The following is a 21,363-nucleotide window of genomic DNA, read 5'->3' on the forward strand; positions in this document are numbered from 1 at the left end:
ATTTTAATCAATGGTAGGCAAAATATCATTAAAATATTAAATTTTAAGGGGCTCTGTTTCGGGGAAGTGAATTTAATGCTAGAATGATCAGGAACACGAAATGTTAGCATTTCGAATTTAAAGAAACTGTATTCACTATTAAGGATAAAGAGTATAAGATGATCCCAAAGTTCGATTTTGTTTTAATCTTGATTCATTTTTCAGAATCAAGTCCACTCCGACAAAATATCGTTTTGAGGCAGAGGATCGCATATTTTCAGAGCTACAATATCATGCAAAGTTATCTATACTTTCTTCATTTTCTAACAGCTGAAGTGGTGTCAATCAACGTATTCCAGAATGAACGTTTACAAAATGACATGACTGTGTCAATTCATATAGCAACCACGTCAAATGTTTTCAAACTCAAGTTACATCAGGCTCCAACGATTTTGCATCAGGACGTCCAGGCATTTTCATCAGCTACTGGTCAGAATAAAGAATCCGTTCTTTCCAAGGAATACCTGGATGTAAGTTTTTAAAATATAAATCCAAGCGTATTCTATTTATTTAAAGCATTTTGTTGCCTTTTGTGATACATTGTTTATTCCCGTCTTTCAAAAGTATGTTCTTTGTACAATCACTGATTATTTGAAGTTTACATTTATTTATTTATTTATTTATTTATTTATTTATTTATTTATTTATTTATTTATCTTATTTTGATTTTGATGTTAATAAATGCAACTTCGAAACATGAAAAGATTTTACATGTTAAGGATGGGTTCCAGATGGTTTGCTTTGATAAATTAAACACCTGGTCTGCTGGCGCGCTGAATCGTACTAAATAAAATCATCCTTTTTACTGTTTGTAAACAACCGACTATGTTTGTCCGAGCGGGCTTAAGGGTGGGTCACAAATGGTTTGTTTTGTAAATTCCACACCGGGACGGCTGGCCAGATGAATCGTCATCATTTAATCCTTTATCTTCCTTGTGGGACACTGGGCTTCATCAGTACATCTCCACCGTATACTGTTCTTTGTTTTTTCTTGGTCTCTCCCCTGGATGTTCTTGCTAACTTCACTTCTTTTTTTTTTTGGCTTCCCAACCTTCCTTTATCCCTGAGGGTTCCAGTCCTCAGAATGTCTTGTAAGGTCTGTTGGTTTTCTGAAAATGTGACAAATCCATTTCAATTTTCTTACTGAGATTTGTTTGCTAATTTTCTCTGTCCAGCTTTCAACCACAAGTCTATACTACTATTTTCTCAGGCCATCCGATACCGACTATGTTTCAAAGGCATATTGTTGTGAAGGTTTGACGTTTTTAAAAAAGAGTATTGGTCACTCTCCATGATTCTGAGCCATACTGGAATGCTTTTACGATTGTGTTGTGTATTCAGAATTTGTTTTTCAGTGATATATTTGTTGATTTCCATATAGGCATGAGAGTGATAAATGCATGTCGTTTTTCCTATTCTAGCCTCTTCATCTTCATATGTTCTTCCAGATGTTGAAACAATGGTACCCAAATATGTAAATTTGTCTACGTCTTTCAGATTGTTTCCATTTACTGAGATGGGTGTTACGTTGTCGTTTAATCATCTCATTACTTCTGTTTTCTTTGTGGTGTTTATTCTTAAACCTGTCTGGGCTGCTTCCTTGACAAGGCAGACTGTTTTTTATTGTAAATGTTGATGGGATTGTGACAATAAACAAATATCATTGGCAAAGTCAAGGTCTCCTAGACATTGAGTCAGGTTTCATTTTATTCCATTCTTTCTTTATCTCACAGTTCTGCGAATTATCCATCAATTACTATAAGAAATATTATTGGCTAAATAATACATCACTGCTTAACTCCAGTTTTAATCTCAAAAGAATCAGGAAGTTTTCCATTATGGATTACTTGGCAGCTTGCGCGGTCAATAAATAGTTGTTTACTAAGATAGGTATACGTTTATGGTATGCCGTAATGGTGTATATTTTCCAAATAACCTCTCTGTCAAATGCCTTTTAAAAGTCAATAAAATTCGTATAGAGTGGTGGTTACCACTCAAGAGACTGTTCTATTATAATCCGGAGAGTTGTTATATGGTCGGTACAGGATATGTCTGTTCTGAATCTAGCTTGGTCACGGAAAAGTTTCCCATCAAGTTCAGTTTTCAACCGTTCCAGTATCACTGGTGAAAACTTTACTAGACATTGAAAGGAGCATAATACCTCGCCAGTTCTTACAATCTCCTATTTCTACATTTTTGGAGCTTTAAAAACACATCCTTTCTTCCAATCTCAAGGTATTTGGTTTTGACTAGATATTTTCAAAATTATATGGTGCAACATGTCCACTCTTGTGTTTTTGTTTTGAGGGCCTCTGGGAGCACGCCATCGGGTCCTGGGTTTTTTTCATATTTTATTTACTTTAATGCTTTGTAAGATTTTATTCTTGATGGAGGTCCTCTGATTCTATTTCTGGCGTTGGGTCAGATATAGCCCGATTGGGTAGTTCTCTGAAATGTTCCATCCATCGATTTCTCTGTTCTAATTCTGTAGTCAGAGGTTGACCATTTCTATCCTTTACAGTCCTTGCCTGTACCTGAAATTGTTATGATGATATTGTACAATATTTTTGCCAGCTTCTTCTTCTGCTTCAGTAGGTAAGTCACTGAATTATGTCCTTTTGTCTTTCATTACCATTCTCTTGGATTTTTTTTGTTTACAATTGTTATATTCATTTTGCAGATCTTTTATCCTGACATTTATTTCTTTCCAGTTTAAGCGATTTCCTTTCATCAGCATTCCAAGTTTTATTTGAAAGCCAGACTTCGTCATTTCTTTATTTCCTACCAAGAGTTTCTAGGCATGCTTCATTCCATGTGGTGTTCAGACGAGTCCAGTGTTCTTCAAGGCTTGTTTCCCCTACAAGATTTTCTAAGAGCTCGAATCTATCTAAATCGTATGCTGATGCTAAATGTGTTCTTGTTGTATTTTTCTTTAAGTTTTTGGGTATTGAATTTGTGCTGGGGTCGCTCGATATTTTTTCTGTCAGCCCCGCCTAAGATTGAACTTCAAAGTTCCTAAAAGTCGGTGATGGTCTGAGGCTACGTCAGCTCCGAGTCTCTACCTTCTTGATATTGTGAGGTGGTCAATTTGTTTTCAATGCGTCCAGCAGGTGATATCCATGTTGGTTTGTAGATATTTTTATGGGGAAATATATTGCCATCAATCATCAAGTCGTTAAATGCGACTAGAGAAATTCCAAAGTGCACTTGGCGGTCACAAATCTGGAAAAAGGAGAAGGGTTGGGTGTAGGATTTGCAGCCTCAACCTGTAGAAAGATACAAAGCTACAGAAACTTCAACAAATGAATCGTAACATTAAAAAAACAACAACATTATCATAAAATATCATTCATGACAACGAGCGGGCTTAAGTGTGGGCCACAAATAGATTATTTTGATAAAATACACATCTGGTCTACTGGCCGAATCACGCAGAAAAACAGAAAATTAAACAAATAAATAAAGAAAAAACAACAAAAAAAACTTTCATTCTATAATTTGCAAACAACTGGCTATGTTTGTCCGAGCGGGCTTAAGGGTGAGTCACAAATGTTTTGTTTTAATATTTTACACACCTGATCTGCTGGCCAGATCAATTGTAGTCACACACACACACACACACACACACACACACACACACACACACACACAATCGACCATTATATTTTTGTAAACTGGCTATGTTCGTCCGAATGGGCTTTAGGGTGAGTCACAAATGGTTTGTTTAAATAATTTACACACCTGGTCTGTTGGCCAGCTGAATCGTACTCACGTAAAAAAGCATCCTTTCTACTGTTTATAAACAACGACTGTGTTTGTCCGAGCGGGCTTAGGGGTCGGTTACAAATAGTCTTTAAAAAAATAAATTTACAAACCTGGTCTGCTGGCCAGCTGAATCGAACTCACGCAAAAAAAAAAAAACAAAAAAAACCAAACAAAACAAAACAAACAAAACAAGAACCAAAACAAAATATCCTATTTCTATTGTTCATAAATAACCGGCGACTTTTGTCCGAGAGCGGGCTTAAGGGTGGATCACAAGTGCTTTATTATGACGAATCACACACATGGACTGCTGGCCATATGAATCGTACTCACACAGAAGAAAAACAGGAAAAAAAAAAAACCCAAAAAAAACAAAAAAACAAAAAACGAAAACAAAACAACAACAACGACTAAGTCATCATTGTATTGTTTGTGAACAGCCGCCTATAATTGTCCGAGCTTAAGGAAATGGTTTGCATTGATAAATTACACACCTGGTTTGCAGTTCAGAGGAATCGTACCCGCAGCAAAACCAAAACAAAACCAAAAAAAAAAAACATACAAAAAACAAAACAAAAGCAAAAACAACAAAGAAAAAAAAAAGGAAAACGAACAAATAAAAAAACAAACTTCATTCAATTGTTTGTAAGCAGCTGGCTATGTTTGTCCGAGTGGGCTTAAGGGTGAGTCACAAATCATTTGTTTTAATAATTTACGCACCTGGTCTGTTGGCCACTGAATTTTACTCACGCAAAAAGCATCACTTCTACTGTTTGTAAAGAACCAGATATGTTTGTCCGAGCGGGCTTTAGTGTGGTTACAAATGGTTTGTTTTGATAAATTACACAACTGGTCTGCTGGCCAGATGAATCGCACTCACTCACAAACACACACACACTCTCTCTCTCTCTCACACACACGCACCCACACACACACACACAGATACACAAAATAATTCATTTTATTGTTTGTAAACAAGAGGCTATGTTTGTCCAAGCGGGCCGAAGGGTCGGTCAAAATGGTTTGTTTTAATAATTTACACACATATTCTGATCGTACTCTCACACAAAAAACGAGCACAAACAAAATAATAATAATTAAAATTCAATCATCCTATTGTTTGTTAACAACCGACTATATTTGTCCATTTGTAGGGTGGATCACAAATGCTTGAGTTGATAAATTATTAAGCTGGTTTGCTGGCCAGATAAATTGTTCTCACACACACGTACACACGCACACGCACACACAGAGACACAAACATACAAAAAATTCATTCATGTTGTTTATTTTCAACAGTCTATATTTGCCCGATCGTGACTACGGGTCGGTTACAAATTGTTTGTTTTGATAAATCACGCACCTGGTCTGCTGGCCATATGAATCATACTCACACAAAAGAACAACAACAGCAAAATCATTCATTCTATTGGTTGAAAACAACAGGCTATGTTGTCCGAGCGGGCTTAAGGGTCGGTCACAAAATAGATTTTAAAAAATAATTTACACACCTGATCTGCTGACCATCTGAATCTCGTACCCACGCAAAAAAAACTTTAGGGTGGGTCATATATGGTTTTAAAAATAACACACCTGGACTTGTAACCAGATGAATCGTACTCACAAAAAAAAGCAACACTCCCGCCCCCCCCCCCCCCCAAAAAAAAAAAAAAAAACATCCCCAAAAATAACCACAACGAATATCATTCAAACAACAGTCTATGTTTGTCCGAGGGGGCTTAAGGGTGGGTCGCAAATATTTTTTGATAAATTGCACACTGGCCAGATGAATCGTACTCAGGTAACAAAAAGAATAAAAGTCCATCCTTTCTTTTGTTTGTAAACAGCCAGCTATGTTTGTCCGAGCGAGCTTAAAGGTGGGGTTAAAAATCATTTGTTCTGATAAATAGCACACCTGCCAGATGAATCATATTCACAATCTCTCTCTCTCTCTCTCTCTCTCTCTCTCTCTCTCTCTCTCTCCCCCCCCCCCTCTCTCTCTCTCTCTCTCTCTCACACACACACACTCACTCTCTCACACACACACATACACACAAACACACACAAATATTTTTTTTTCAAATCAACCATTCTATTGTTTGTAATTAACAGGCTATTCTGTCTTAGCGGGGCTAAGCTCAAGTTATGAGAGAAATAAATGAAAGGAAGAATAGAGAGAGAGAGAGAGAGAGAGAGAGAGAGAGAGAGAGAGAGAGAGAGAGAGAGAGAGAGAGAGAGAGAGAGAGGGTGAAAGCAGGGAGAAAGAGAGAAGGCTGGGGGGGGGGGGGGGGGGGGTGAAACCATCTTAGAAGAATTATAAGCCAATGGTGGCCAACATTATAATACCTTCGATTCTTCTTTACGAGGTTTTCGTGGTTTTCTTTGTCTGGTATTGAGTAAATGATGCCAATGAAGGGCTTCAAATGACGTATGTCTTGCTCGTTTCTGAAAGTATTGGATTCGTCTACAGCTCAACACCCAACATTTGATATTTATAATTCCTAAAGTGTTGTTCTTGTAGTACTGATACACTTATTACTGAGGATCACATTGGAGGAGAAATAACTTGGTTGCCGATAACGTCGGAAATGGCGCCTTATAAGAATATACCCCGACTATTTTGAGTGTATCATCCATAGAGTTGGGATTTATCCCAGCTATCTCTGTAGCATGAAGCTTATACAAACAATTACATGTTACTCTATTTATCAAACGATGTTCTATTACAAAACAAACTCACCATCGTCACCATCATCATCATCATCATCATCATCATCATCATCATCATCATCATCATCATCACATAAAAAATATAAAATATAAAAATCCCTTTATTCATCCCATAGGGGAAATTTTTCTCTGAGATCTATTCCAAGGGAGGACTGGAATAACCTAGGCGTCAGCCGCAGTGCAGCGCCGCAACTTGAGCGACTTGCTCAAGGCCACATAAAGCAGCGGCGGGTGATCGAACTCGGTACCTTTCGGGTACGAAGCAAAGACCGTACCGCTGAGCCACGCTGCCTCCATCATCATCATCATCATCATCATCATCATCATCATCATCATCATCATCATTATTATTGTTACTGCATGTATTATCGTCTTTATCATTATCATTATTGCTTGTTGTTAAGTTTTGATGCAGCTTGCACAGAGTAAAACAAACAAAACAAAACAAAACAAAAAAAAGCTAAAAGCAAACGAAACAAAAGCAAAATCCACCGTGTCCTTACGAGCATGGTTTTAACAGTAGCTTCTAATTTCTATAAAGTCTTCAATCCATTTTACTGTTTTAAATTTTCACAGCCAGACATTCAAAGAATCGACAGCAATTTTTTTCACAATATTGAAACAGGTTCTGTGCTAAGCATAACAAAAACGTCAGACGGAAGTCACAACCTGGTAAGAAAATTTCCTTTAAATGTGTCTATTAAATGAAAAAGTATTGAATCCAATTTTAACCTTGCATTTGAAGTTCATGCTAGAATATTTTTCTACGATTTGTTTATTTTTTAAAAAAATCTCTTCATTTAACTAAAAGCAGATGGTGTTTTTTGTCTTTTCCAAGAGGTTTTGAATTGCCATGTGCACCAAAAACTACGTAACCCCCCCCCCCCCCTCTCTCTCTCTCTCTCTCTCTCTCTCTAAACCTCCCAAATAATTAAAATAATACATTGCATGATGCAAGCCAACTGGTATTTCACATAATACTCGTTCAATAAAGAATATAAATTAATCCTCATCATTTATTATTGAATGTATTTTCTCAGGAGGGTTTTATTGATCCTGATAATATTATTGTCCCTCCAAATTCTGAACTGCGACACAAACGAGCCATCAAACCAGATAGACATGCTGTCTTTACTGCAGATAAAGGAGACCGCTTGAAATACAAAAATAGAAATTGGCAAAATATACAATCTGATCAAGTGATGATGAACAAGTAAGTGCTTCTTGTTTTATCTACATATATATTAACATTCTCCTCTCTCCCTTTCTCTCTTTCTCCCCCCCCCCCTCTCTCTCTCTCTCTCTCTCTCTCTCTCTCTCTCTCTCTCTCTTTCTCTATCTATCTATCTATCTATCTATCTCTCTATCTCTCTATCTCTCAATTTCTCTTACTCATTCTCTCTCTCTCTCTGTCTCTCTCTCTCTCTCTCTCTCTCTCTCTCTCTCTCTCTCTCACACACACACACACACCCACACTCCTTCTCATGCTTTCCTTTGGTGATTCACTGGGAAGGCGTTACTTCCAGGAACATTAACATTTTTGTGGAACTGCAACTTGACCCCATCGCAGTCAACAGCCATGTGTGCTTTTAAGGAACAGAATCGCGAAAGCCGGTTATCACCATACACCAAGGACATGACTACAAAACCCCATTTCGTTCATTTTGGCCAGACAACTTTAACTTCAAAGAAAAATCGATTACATTTCACCATCACTCTGGTTTGAGATCTTTTGACGAGTGGTAGAGGAGGACGGGTGAGTGGGGGTGGGGGGGGGGGGGTAATCTAAATCGATCAAAATATGAAGTTAAAGTTTTCTGAAGAATTTATCTAGAAAATGTCCGAGTTGGATACTACTGCCCTGGGATTACTATTACTATAAACCAGTCAACTGAACCTAGGACGTCCCATGTTTGAGAGTTTTTGCCAAGATGATTAAATATCATTTAATTCTATCGATATTTGAAGGACGATTTTTCTGACCAGATTTGTAAATACTTTTCTTTCCAAAGTACGGCAGTTGACTGGTTAACCAAGGAATCGCATATCTCATCGTAACCTGACGATTTCTTCTGTCAACAGTTCTCTTGTTCCCTGAACGACAAAACTTACTCGTAATTTGCTCACGTGTATAACAATAACAGTCCTGTTACTTTCTTATGTCTATTTGTTAATTTGATTTTCCCCAACGAGATAATTCATAAATTGCTCGTGTTGCTTTCCTCTCTCTATTTGTTAATTTTATTGAGTACTGACTGTTCTATTGTGACTCTATCCGGTACAGTCTTTGCTTCGGACCCGAAAGGTACGTGTTCAATCACCTGCCGCTGCTTTGTGTGGCCTTGAGCAAGTCACCCCGCCCTAGCTCAATTTGCGGCGCTGCACTGCAGCTGATGACTGGGTTATTCCAGGCTTTCCTTGGAATAGACCCTAGCGACAAATTTCCCCTATGGGATGAATAAAGGGTATCTTTTTTTAAATTTATCTTATTTCATTTAAAACAATTTTGGGAAAGTTTCATATTTCTGGGGGGCGGGGGGGGGGGGGGGGCAACGTGACTCAACTGTTTGGTCTTTGTTTCATACCCGAAAGGTACCCCGCGCTGCATGTGTGACGTTGAGCTAGTCACCTCGTCCTAGGCAACGTTGCGGCACTGCACTGCGGCTGACGACTGTGTTGTTCCAGCTTTCCCTTGGCATATAACCTAGAGACAGATTTCACCTTTGTGATGAATAAAGATAATTGTATTTATTTTATTTATAAACCCAATTTTCACAATCTGAAATGTCCAGACATCGTGGGTTGCAATTGTAAAGCACTCGCTGCACAAGCAAAGGAACAATTATCAATTCGGGGACAGTCTGGAATATTTTCTGATCCGTCTGTTCACTCAACATTGGCTGCTGGGTCAATGAGATCTGTTTCAGTCCACTGAAATCGGGATAGACTCCGATTCCAGTAGGCTCAGAAGTACAATCTACCATTTTTGTGCAGGCGTTTAGTTGATAAATATCTGATATCAAATGTCTCTTTCCACCCCCTCCCCTTCCCTTTAATGCCCCAGCCTTCTCAGAAAAGGATTTGACCGTTTATATGGAAAGGATACCATAATCCAACATTTGATTGACAATCATAGGGACATTGACAGAAGTGAGGAGGATAAAGATGCAGAATTGGATGACGAAGACGATGATTATAAAGAAGGTAATTAAAAATGAAAGTATGCCTTTATAAAGCGTGTGTTTACATTTTTTAAAAAGTACAATATACCATTAGTTTGATATTTAGTTGGTCCTATGGCACTGTGGAGCTGAATATCCATCTCAGAATATCACTTACTTGTTATTTTGCACCAGCACCTTAACAATGTTCGTCAATTCAAGTCGAATTGGGCATTATTTATAAAAGGCCTTCTCTAGCTCATCAAATATTATACTGAGTGCTTCTTTGTCCGCGAAATGGTGCAAATTCTTGTGCTGAAGATTTGTTTTGGTTTTCAAGGCTTCTGGAACACAGAAGATACACATGTCAATCTTTCAGAAGTAAGTTTCCAACCTTCACATCCCGTTTAGAGAAATGAGATCGCTCTTTATATGTATGATTGTATGTATGTGTGTATGTGTGTGTGTGTGTCTGTGTGTGTGTGTGTGTGTGTGCTCGAAACAATATTGTAGAAGTTGATCATAATTATATATATATATATATATATATATAATTATATATATATATATATATATATATATTATGCACTCGTTAGATGCTAGACATCATTTCTAACATTTGAATGTGTTTAACATTATTTAATTTCTTTTGTATCAGATTCAATTTAAGGAGGGTTTCAGAGGTGTGGAGTGTGAGGACAAATATAGAACGGATGACATTTTTTTTGTAACAGGCACTGTTATAAGTTAGACAACCATTAAAGATTGCTCTATCGAAATGTGGTATAGGAAAGGCCAGCACTGATAATGATTATGATGATCGGATTAATTTACCTGGTAATGGACTTGTCGCTACCATCAATATATTATATGAACAATCCATGATTTCAAACACAAAGAAGGCAGAAGACAAAAGGAAAAATATTTCCGACCTAATGTTGATGTTTGTATGTGAGGCAGATGCTCAGACAATTGAGCCAAGGAGTAAGAACTGATATTGACATACAACTCGAAAAGTCTCCTATGCAGCGGCGTGGCGTATTGACGGCATATGGTGGTGCCATCATTAGAAGAGGAAACAAACTTCTAAAACAGTGAATACGATTAAGAGGAGAGAGCACATTTTAAAACTCTCTTTTTTAAAAAGGTGTGGGGGGGGGGGGGGGGGTCGATAGTTTCCACAAGTGGACAAAACTCACAAAAACAAATAATTCATGAAAACAACAAGCCACAAAGAAAAAATCACTCCACTCAAGTACCTAAGAAATCAAACAACACACCAAAGTATAACTGTTGACAATCTTCGCTTTCTCTCTCTGACTGACACAAATACACACGCACAAACACACACACATACACACACACACACACACACACACACAAATACACACATAAACACTCATACACATGTAACCATCAACTCGGCACTACAAGCAAGAAATATGTTGGTAAATTCGTCCACAATGCTTCGTTGCATACAATTACTTTATTTAATAATCGTGAAATTGAGGTTGGGGGGGGGGGGGGATTTTAATATGTCATATTTTTAAGTTTTCTGTTGTTTCTCTTTGCTGCTTACAAATAAACTTGACAATGATCAGTGTTTTTGACAGTTAATGTAATAATTTGGATGGCCGAAGTTACCCTTTCTCGCTCAATCAGCTGTAGCGATACTAATGGATAGAGCATTAACTGGAGCTTTGGATAACTTTGCACCACGGCAGTGATGTCACCAACACAGAGTCGGCGCAGTGCGTGAATCGGAATCTTGAATAGAGCGGAGACTAAAAAGGCAGTATGTTGTTGGCGAGTTGGCGAAAGACAGTGAAGTTATAATTTCTCAGTTTTATTTTAATTAAATTATGCTGTTTATGATTTTTAAAAGATTGGTGCGGTGCCTGGCACCATTCGATCCAATGGCCCCACGCCACTGCTCCTATGGCATTGTATTTTCAAATTGAATTCGTTTACATGCGATGAATTAACTCTACCTGGAGAATTAACTCCGCCTGGAGAATATTAATGATATTAATGTCTTTTTCCCATTCCTGAGCCTCTGGATAAAAGAGGAAAGTTGTGCGTGGAGCAAGCAACGCCGCCACGTTAAACATTCCTGGATGTTTCAGAAAAGTAAAGGGAAACCAAAATATCTTACTCAAACCTGGGAGAGGAAGGGACTCGTATTAAGAGATCCATGATGCATGGCAGTGAAAGCCAAACGGAAGCTGTTGTGCTGAATGTTCTGACCATGTTCGAAACTGGAAAGACACACCAAATATCACAAGAAATGGAAACAAACAAACAGGATTTCGATGCTTTGTGTTTGTGAGACAAGATGGCTACAGACATGATTCGTGAAGTTAAGAAAAGGGCACACAGTAATATATTCTGGCAATATGGAGGATGGTACCCCACACTCAGAAGGTGTTGCCTTTATGCTGTCACCTGAGGCTAATAGAGCCCTTATCAAAATGGAACCCATTAGCCACGCATCATGACTGCACACTTTTTAACAACAAATAGAACTGAAATTAATCCAATGCAATTCTCCAACCAAAATCGCAGAGGACGAAAAGAAAGTGACTTCTATGTAACATTGCAAGCCACATTAAATGGAATGAGAATTAATGATTTGACTATCCTCATGGAATATTTTAATGCCAAAAAAGGATCGGATAACTTTGGCTATGAGGAAATCATGGGAGTAAAAGGGCTCGGAGAAATGAATGATAATGATGAAAGATTCGCCAACTTGTGTTCTCTTAACAAACTGGTTATAGGAGGTAGTGTCTTTCAACACAAGAGTATCGACAAAGCCACTTGGGTTTCACCTGCTCATGTAACATCAAATCAGGCAGACAATATCAGCATTAGTAAAAGATTTAGAAGATCATGTCAATATGTCTCTAACCACCATATACTACTTACAAAAATACAATTGAAACTGAAACGCCATATGCACCAAACCAATCCGAGAACAAAATACAATATGGGTCTCTTAATACACGAGGAAGTACAAAAACAGTTCCAGCTTAAGCTTTCAAACCTTTACGCAGTCCTACAAGAACAAGACGATACTAATCTAGACATAGACAGTCAGTGGAATGACATGAAAAATGTATGGAATCATACTTGTGAAGAGGTCCGTGACAGAAAAAGAAATAACAAATAATGGATTTTAGATACATACCTGAGAAATTCTGAAGAACGGAAGACAAAGAAAGCTGCAAAAGACAAGAAGACTATACCATTGCAGATAAAGAGGTTAAAAGGGTGTCCGAAAAGACAAAAGTATTTACAGGTCAGCTCGACAGACAAGCAGAAGCTGCCAGTCGGGAAATATGAAAAACCTTTATATGATAACCAGAAGACGAGCAGGCAAGTTTATACAGACCAACAAACCAGTAAAACACAAACCGGGTAATCTACTCACAAATACCCAAGACCAGCTCAGCAGGTGTGCAGAGCTCTTCAAGGAATTGCTAAATCCCCCCCCCCCAATCCGATTCAATACCAACCATTCCCCCAGCCCATGAATACGTCTCAATTAACTACAAACTACCGTCCAAAACAGATATTATAAGGAAAGCCATCACGTCTAAAAAACGGAAAAGCGACTGGCCATGATGAAATTCAAACTGAAGCTATCAAAGCAGAAGTTAACACAGAAGTCAACCTACTACACAGGTTATTTCATAAAATCTGGGAACAGAAAATCATTTCCAAAGAATGGGAGGAAGAAATTCTCATCAACCCCCCCCCCCCCCCCAAACAAAGGAAATCTAAGTGTGAAGACAATAACTACAGAGGTATAATGCTCCTGTCTGTGTCGGGAATTATTTTTGAATAGAATCATCCTGGAAAGAATGAAAAATATCATCGACCCTCACTTTAGGGACCAACAGACAGGGTTCCGCAGAAACCGGTCATGCACAGACCAAATAGCTTCTCTTAGAATTATAATCGAGCAATCTCCGGAATGGATGAAAATCAACAGAATATCATGTACACCAATCACAGTGAACGGAGAGACAATCAGAGAAGTAGAAGCCTTTGTTTATCTGGGGAACGTTATGGATGGACAAGGAGGTAGCGACAATAATTTTGATTCACGCATTAAAAATCCTAGAACTTCCTTTGTCAATCTAAAGAAAGTCTGGAACTTCAAAGATATCAACATCAACAAAAAATTACGCATCTTTAATTCCAATGTGAAGGCGATACTTTTATACGGCTCAGAAACATGGCGAATTACGAAGGCACTACATTAGACAAGCAGAAACTGAAGTCATGGAAATGTGAAAGACCTTTATATGATAACTAGAAAACTTGCAGGCAAGTATATACAGACCAACAAACCCGTAAAAGACAAACAGAGTAATCTACTCACAAAAACCCACGACCAGCTCAGCAGGTCGGCAGAGCACTTAAAGGAGTTGCTAAATCGCCCCCCCCCCCCAATCCAATTCAATACCACCCATTCCCCCAGCCCATGCCCGAATCTCTGACTGCGACAAATATACAGAATTAGATGGCCAGAATAAAACTAGTAATGATAAGCTGTGGAAGAAAGAAAAGCAAGAGCCTGTCAATGTGGTAATCCAGCGCATGTACTGGATATGGATTGGGCACACGCTGAGAAAGCCATCGAACAACATCAACCGGTAGGCCCTGACGTGGAATCCACAAGAAATGGGAAAGTGGGGAAGGCCCAGAAGCACACGGAGAAGGTCAACAACAGAAGAGCTGAAGAAGGTTGGAATGAGCTGGAGTGAAATAGAGAAGATGGCCCAGACAAAGACAGAGCGAGATGGTGAAAGACAGTTGACTGCCCCATATATGGGGAGCCCAATGGCTGAAGTAAGTAATTTGTTCATTGCTTTCATCATAACACTTGAACTTATAACTCTCAATTTTATTTTCAGTCCCGCCATTCTTTGAAACAGAGGAGACATGGAAAGCCCACCAGAGACAAGCAGAGGCCAAAACAAATTCAATCACGGAGAAAAATGATGATGATGATGACGATGACGATAATTATAAAAGAATTAAACTCCCAAAATCATTCAAAGATGATATATTCAAATCGCTTAGTAAAATCAGCAATTTACCTTTAATCTCTAATTCTGAAAGTCTTGAAGAAGACTGGATACCATTACGCATAAAGCGTGATCTTGGAAATATAAAGGAGAGTAACTTTAACTCAAATCCTGAAAAAAAATATATAATGTTACATAAACGAGACGACATGATTTCACATTTTGGGCAGACAGAGCCTTCTTTAAAACAGACAACTACTCATGAAATACTGTCACAAATACCACGACCATTTCATAATATTTTGTCTTTTGAAAACATTATTTCGAATCAAGTGGAATCTACGAAATCAAAACATCATGATGAAAAGGAGGCTGAATTATTGATGCATGGCCATGTCTCATTGGACGAATCTGACTTCCTAGCTCTCGAGAAAACCAGACAGCGACGACAAGTTCCAGTCGAATTGCAACTTGGCAAAGAAGTGATGCTAAATTATGGCAGTACAGGACAAGGTGTAAAATCCCAAAAGGGGCCATTTACAATTGAGGTGAATGAAATTTTGTAATCAATCTTTACAAATAACAACTTTTCTTGTCAAATAAAAATAAAATTGGATATAAATACAATGTTTTTCTACAGTAGGTGCCATGACCAATGACGTCGTTTCACTTCTATCTTCAAAAAGTCCCTTTTTTCTTGCACTCATGCCGTTCTGGGACAATTTTATATCACTTTGGCCAGAAAACGTTTACAAAATGTCGGTCAATGAACTTGACAATTTACAAGTTAACTGCAGTACTCTGGGAAAAAAAACTCGTATTTAAAACTCTGGCCAGAAGACTAGTCCTTCAAATATCGAACCTGGGATCTCGCAAGGTCCTAGGTTTGAGAGTTTTTGCCAAAAGAGGGTCAATGAAATCGATCGATATTTGACGGACATGTTTTCGGCTCAAATTTTAAAGTTCGAGTCTGGCAAATAATCATAGCTAGAAAGTTTTACTTAAAGTATCATTTAAATAAACACATCCTCAACGTGTCAATATTTTCAAAACTGAAGTCACGTGTTTGAAAATAAAAAAAAATTCAAACCTGAAGTCACATGATTGAAAATTATTTTCAAACACGTGACTTTATGTCAATGCAAACTAACTTGATGGATTTGTAAGCATGATGTCAAGTCAAGTGAATTTAGTAATTGACTCATGTATGGCCAATGTCGTAAACACAGTGGGTCTGTTTTTATCAGGCTACATTCACTGTCACTTGACTTTCAAAAAAACTCCAAACGCCATAACGACTACATTGAATGTCTTTAGATTTTTACAAAGATCCAAACACCATAACGACCACACTCTCTGTCACTTGACTTTCACAAAAGCCCAAATCTCATAACGACTACGCTCAATGTCACTTGACTTTTACAAAGGTCCAAACACAATAACGACGACGCTTCCTGTCACTTGACTTTTAGCGTAGCGTTATTTAATCCCGATATCAAGGCCGCAAGAAGGGACAGAAGACGGGCCGAGTCCAAATAAAATGGAGAAAAAGCAAACTTGCAGTTCATAGGGATTTTTATATTACATGTTTAGAACGTTGTTAATGTTTTAATCAAAAAAGCAAAGTCTAATTTTTATCGTTCTAGAATAACTAATGCCACTCATCCTAAGCAATTTTTAATGTTATAAACGATTTATGGGCAATGAAAACAAAACAGCAGGTAATACCCAAAAACAAGAACTAGCTGAAAACTTTTCAAAGTATTTTATTGAAAATTTTAAGCAATTAGAGAGGGTTTTGATTTTTCTAAAATTCGTGTAGAAGAGGGTCTTTTAAAGGAAAATTACTGTCATGTTTTAAGGAGGTATCATATCATGCTTTGACGTTGAAAAGGTAATTCGTTCATCAAATAGTTAGCACTGTGACCTTGATCCCATACCCACAGATCTATTAAAGGAAAATTTAGATTTGCTTCTTTCCATAATAACTGGAATTATGTACCAATCATTAAGATCAGGAGAAGTACCAGTTATTTTTAAAACCGCCATGGTAATCCCTCTAATTAACAGAATCATGATTAGATGTATACAATTTTAAAAATTACAAACCAGTGTCAAACCTGCCTTTCTTGTCAAAGATATTAGAAAAACTTGTTCTTAAACAGTTGACGAACCAGCTTGAATTAAAAAATCCCCGGAGTCACTTTCAATCAGCTTATTGTAACAATCACTCGACAGAAACTGCACTATTGAGGGTTATGAGTGATTTAAACGTCACGTTATTGATGAAGTAATGTAAATGTTGCTGCTCGAACCTCGAAGAAATAAATAATATGAAATTGAATGTAAGCTTCCATTTTATTACAAGAACATATCAAATGAACGTCTCGGGTTTCCCCTTTATCAACAAAACAGGATGAATGAAACACTACAGATGAGTGAGATATGGTAGTGGTGTTGTTACGATGATTAAACCATAATAAATCGATTCAGAAACATAATTTGAGCTATTATTTGATTTTGTTACTGTGGTGAGGCAGTCCTCCAGAGTCTATCAATTCATTCCGTTCCTGAAGGGCTAAACGGATAGTGGCAAGTTTTTTGCAATCTTCTGGATGGAATGTCGGTCTATTGCACAGTAAAGTAACATTTATAATTGTCTGGGAAAGGGGGGGGGGGGGGTTGTGGTGAAAGGGGGGGGGGGGATTCTTTTAAAATATCATAAAATATAGAATGAACATTTTATGACAATAATATTAAAAGTGTTCTTCAGTAAAAAGATGTAATATTCCATTTTTTGTGCATGCATTGGGTAATTCATATGGCGCTTGTTGAAGATTTAGTCATCTAGCAAATGCAGTTTTATTAACATTTTCTTTATTTGGCAGGTCCATGCCGTGGTCGATGCTTCACTGTACCAAGATTTCAACTATAACTGGAAGACACTTCAAATATTTCTACTACATTTTTGGCAGTCGGTAAATTTGACTATTCAAGATATAGACGTCGGTACTATGTATAGAAACAAAGAAAATATGCAGAATGTTGAGCCCAAAATGTAAACGTCATCAGAGCGTTTCACAATGCTGTAGTAATCGAATAAATTCTAAATTTTCATTATTCAAGATCCCCTGTTAAGTGCACTAATTCTTATAAGTGCGGCTATGTGGTCTAGTGGTATGACACTCGCTTTCGGATCAGAAGGTACTGGCTTCGAGCCTCGGGCATAGTTGAGTCCTTGGAGAAGGCTCTTTACTCATATTCTCTCACCGTACTCAAGTGTAAAATGAGTACCTGGCCGTTAACAGCGTTGTCTCTGTCCGAAAAAAATTGTAACGTCGCCAAACAGGCGTCATATCCCGTCCTAAATGTTAAATGTTGCTGTTGGCCCCGACCCAATGTAAAGCGCTTTGAGCATATTTAGTGAATATTGCGCTATATAAAAGCTCAATTATTTTTTATAACAAGCTTACAAACTCTGTCGAACACCTCCTGCTACATCTCAAACTTTATAATACGCTTTCGAACAACGAACCAAATATCACCTCAACAATCAATCCATTTATCAATCAACTAATTAATCAATTCAACTTCAACTTCAATTACCCAATAATTCAATCAGTAATCAATGTGTTTTAAAAATCTTGAATTAAACAAATTCCATTATATAAAAATGCTTTTATAAATCTCTTGTGATGAAATAAGTATTTATTATTATTATTATTATTATTATTATTTATTATATTATTATTATTATTATTATTATTATTATTATTATTATTATTATTATTATTATTATTATTATTATTATTATTATTATTATTATTATATTATTATTATTAATATATTATTATTATATTATTATTATTATTATTATTATTATTATTATTATTATTATTATTATTATTATCATTATTATTACTATTATTATTATTATTATTATTATTATTATTATTATTATTATTATTATTATTATTATTATTATTATTATTATTATTATTATCATTATTATTATTATTATTATTATTATTATTATTATTATTAATATTATTATCATTATTTATTTATTTATTTATTATTATCATTATAAAGTAAATAATTAATATTTATCGTCATATCAGTTTACGAAATCAACTCATTTCCTTTAATTTTTAAAGGTCAACAATCGATTTAAAGCATTAGTGAATCCACACGTTGAACTGAAGATAAAGGCCATTTCAAAAATAATGGTAAGTAACACAACCAATACTTGACTTTCCTCTCAATTTAAAAGAAAACCAGTTCCTTTCCAATACACGTATCAGGGCGTCATTGTAAGTTGGAATAATAAAGTATTAGTCTTATTATTATGGAACGAATGAGGGATGGTAAAGCAACAGGCCTTGATGAAATATCTGTAGAGGTATTAAAAAGCCTTGGAGATCTAGCAATTGATGAACTTCACATATTATTCAACAATATATACAATACTGGGAAAATTCCAGAAGATCTCTGTAACTCTATTTTCATAGCAATACCAAAGAAAGCAGGTGCAGTCAGATGCGAAAATTTTAGAACTATAAGTTTAATAAGCCACATCAACAAAATACTGTTGCGTATAATTATCAACAGGCTAAGGAATAAGATTAACCCCGAAATCGCAGAAGAACAATATGGATTCCAACCTGACAGAGGGACAAGGAACGCAATATACCTCCTCCGTGTTTTAAGTGAAAGAGCTATACAGGTTCAGACCCCACTATACCTCTGTTTTGTCGACTACAAAAAAGCTTTTGATAGAGTACGCCACGAAGAAATACTAAAACAACTGCACTCCATTGGCGCTGATGAGAAAGACCTCAGACTCATGCAAACATTATACTACACCCAGCAGGCATCTATCAAAATCGGAAACTCTACAGGAAATTCCATTCCTATTAAGAAAGGAGTCCGTCAAGGGTGTGTTGCCTCACCAGATCTGTTTAATCTATACCAAGAAACAATCATGAGGGGCATAAATAATATGGAGGGAATAAAAGTAGGAGTCACAACATAAATAATATAAGATACGCAGACGATACGGTACTCATTGCAACATCAGAAATCCAACTTCAAAAGATTGTTGACAAAGTGGTAGTAGATAGTGAAGCCAAGGGAATGGAAGTGAATATCACCAAAACGGAATGCATGGTAATACAGAAAAACCCCGAAAACAACAACACCTGCAATATAACGATTCACGGCGAGCAACTTACCAACGTAGAAAGTTTTAAATACCTAGGTTCAATAGTGACAACAGATGGAAGATGTAACCGAGACATACGAGCAAGAATAACTCAAGCCAAACAGGCCTTCGTGGACCTGGGAAACATTTTGAAAAACAAACAGATGTCGTTCGGGGTTAGATTCCGAGTCTTGAAGTGCTACGTGTGGCCAATCTTGTTATACGGATGCGAAAGCTTGGACTACAAATGCAGAAACACAAAAGAACATTGAAGCTTTTGAAATGTGGTGCTTGAGAAGGATGCAGAGAATACCGTATGCTGCACACAAAACGAACGAAGAAGTGCTAAAACAAACATACCAACAAAGGAAACTAATGCCCTTAATAGTGGATCGACAACTATCCTTTTTCGGACACATAGTAAGGAAAGATAAGAATGAATACCTGGCAAGTTGTGGTAAAATACCTGGTAAACGCGCCCGGGGGAGACAAAGAAAAACACTCATAGACCAACTGAAGGGCTTCACCAACCTAACAATCCAAGAGCTGTTTGAAAAAGCAAGAGACAGGGAGGAATGGAGAGAGATAATTCATGCAGTATCCGAAGCCTGGACCAGGCATGGAACCTAGAAGAAGAAGAAGTCTTATTTCGTAAACCTTATTTAGCCCTTGGTCAGCCGCCACCGGTCTTAACTCTGACCTTATTACAAAATGATCATACCAGCAGATAACTTTTAAGTAGTATTGCCACAATCATTTTACTCTTTTCATCATCATTTTGCTTTTTATATAAGAATATTGGCTGAAGACCAGGCGGGAGCCTTACGGTCCGTGAAAAATTTTCAGATAATTTTCTCAGCTGCCACTTACAGGACTGTATTAAGTAATTTCGAAAATTTTGAGGACCTTTTTTAAAAAGAAAAAAAATACTGTGGGTTATTTTGAAGCCTTTTTTTCAGCCTAGTAAATCATCCTTTACATTTCATTTCATCTCGTCCTTTAGTTCCCGGGATTCCAGCCATTTATTGAAAACAACCGCGTGAAAAGCAATTCTGACTGGGTTGACGTAGACAAAGTGTTAGAAAGTTTTAAATCTTATGTCCAAGAACAGTTTGAATTGAACCCTTTGGTACCAGAACACGATGTGGCTTTCCTTATGACCGGGTAAGTTGATTTCTCATATTCTATTATAATTTTTACCATTAATATAAGACGTATATATCTGGTGGGCTGATACATTCGGCTCATGACTTAATATCTGAAGGTCCTGACTTTGAGCAGGTGTAAAAGGACTCACTTGTACCTGATAGCATCAATTTCTTTGTTGGGGGGGGGGGCATCTAAGTTAGCCTTACAACCTCCATGTCTCATCCCATATATTCTATTTCTATATGTTACTGTTGGATTGTGATCATATGCAAAACGA

At 37.0% G+C, this 21,363-nt stretch overlaps 1 protein-coding gene across 1 annotated transcript in view; it reads left to right on the forward strand.

The window, feature by feature from the left end:
- The window catches only part of LOC144964600 (uncharacterized), a 52,968-nt gene that overhangs the window by 19,564 nt on the left and 12,041 nt on the right, over positions 1–21,363 (forward strand). The window contains exons 3-10 of the mRNA XM_078899056.1: positions 310–509; positions 7,111–7,206; positions 7,575–7,747; positions 9,599–9,738; positions 14,621–15,282; positions 17,623–17,712; positions 18,892–18,963; positions 20,941–21,101. Of these exons, the coding sequence (XP_078755182.1) occupies positions 310–509; positions 7,111–7,206; positions 7,575–7,747; positions 9,599–9,738; positions 14,621–15,282; positions 17,623–17,712; positions 18,892–18,963; positions 20,941–21,101 (1,594 nt within the window). The remainder of the gene's footprint in view (positions 1–309; positions 510–7,110; positions 7,207–7,574; positions 7,748–9,598; positions 9,739–14,620; positions 15,283–17,622; positions 17,713–18,891; positions 18,964–20,940; positions 21,102–21,363) is intronic.

Source organism: Berghia stephanieae, chromosome 1 (genome assembly GCF_034508935.2).
Source record: "Berghia stephanieae isolate SIO BIC M18660-M18661 chromosome 1, UCSD_Bste_1.3, whole genome shotgun sequence".
NCBI lineage: Eukaryota > Metazoa > Mollusca > Gastropoda > Nudibranchia > Aeolidiidae > Berghia > Berghia stephanieae.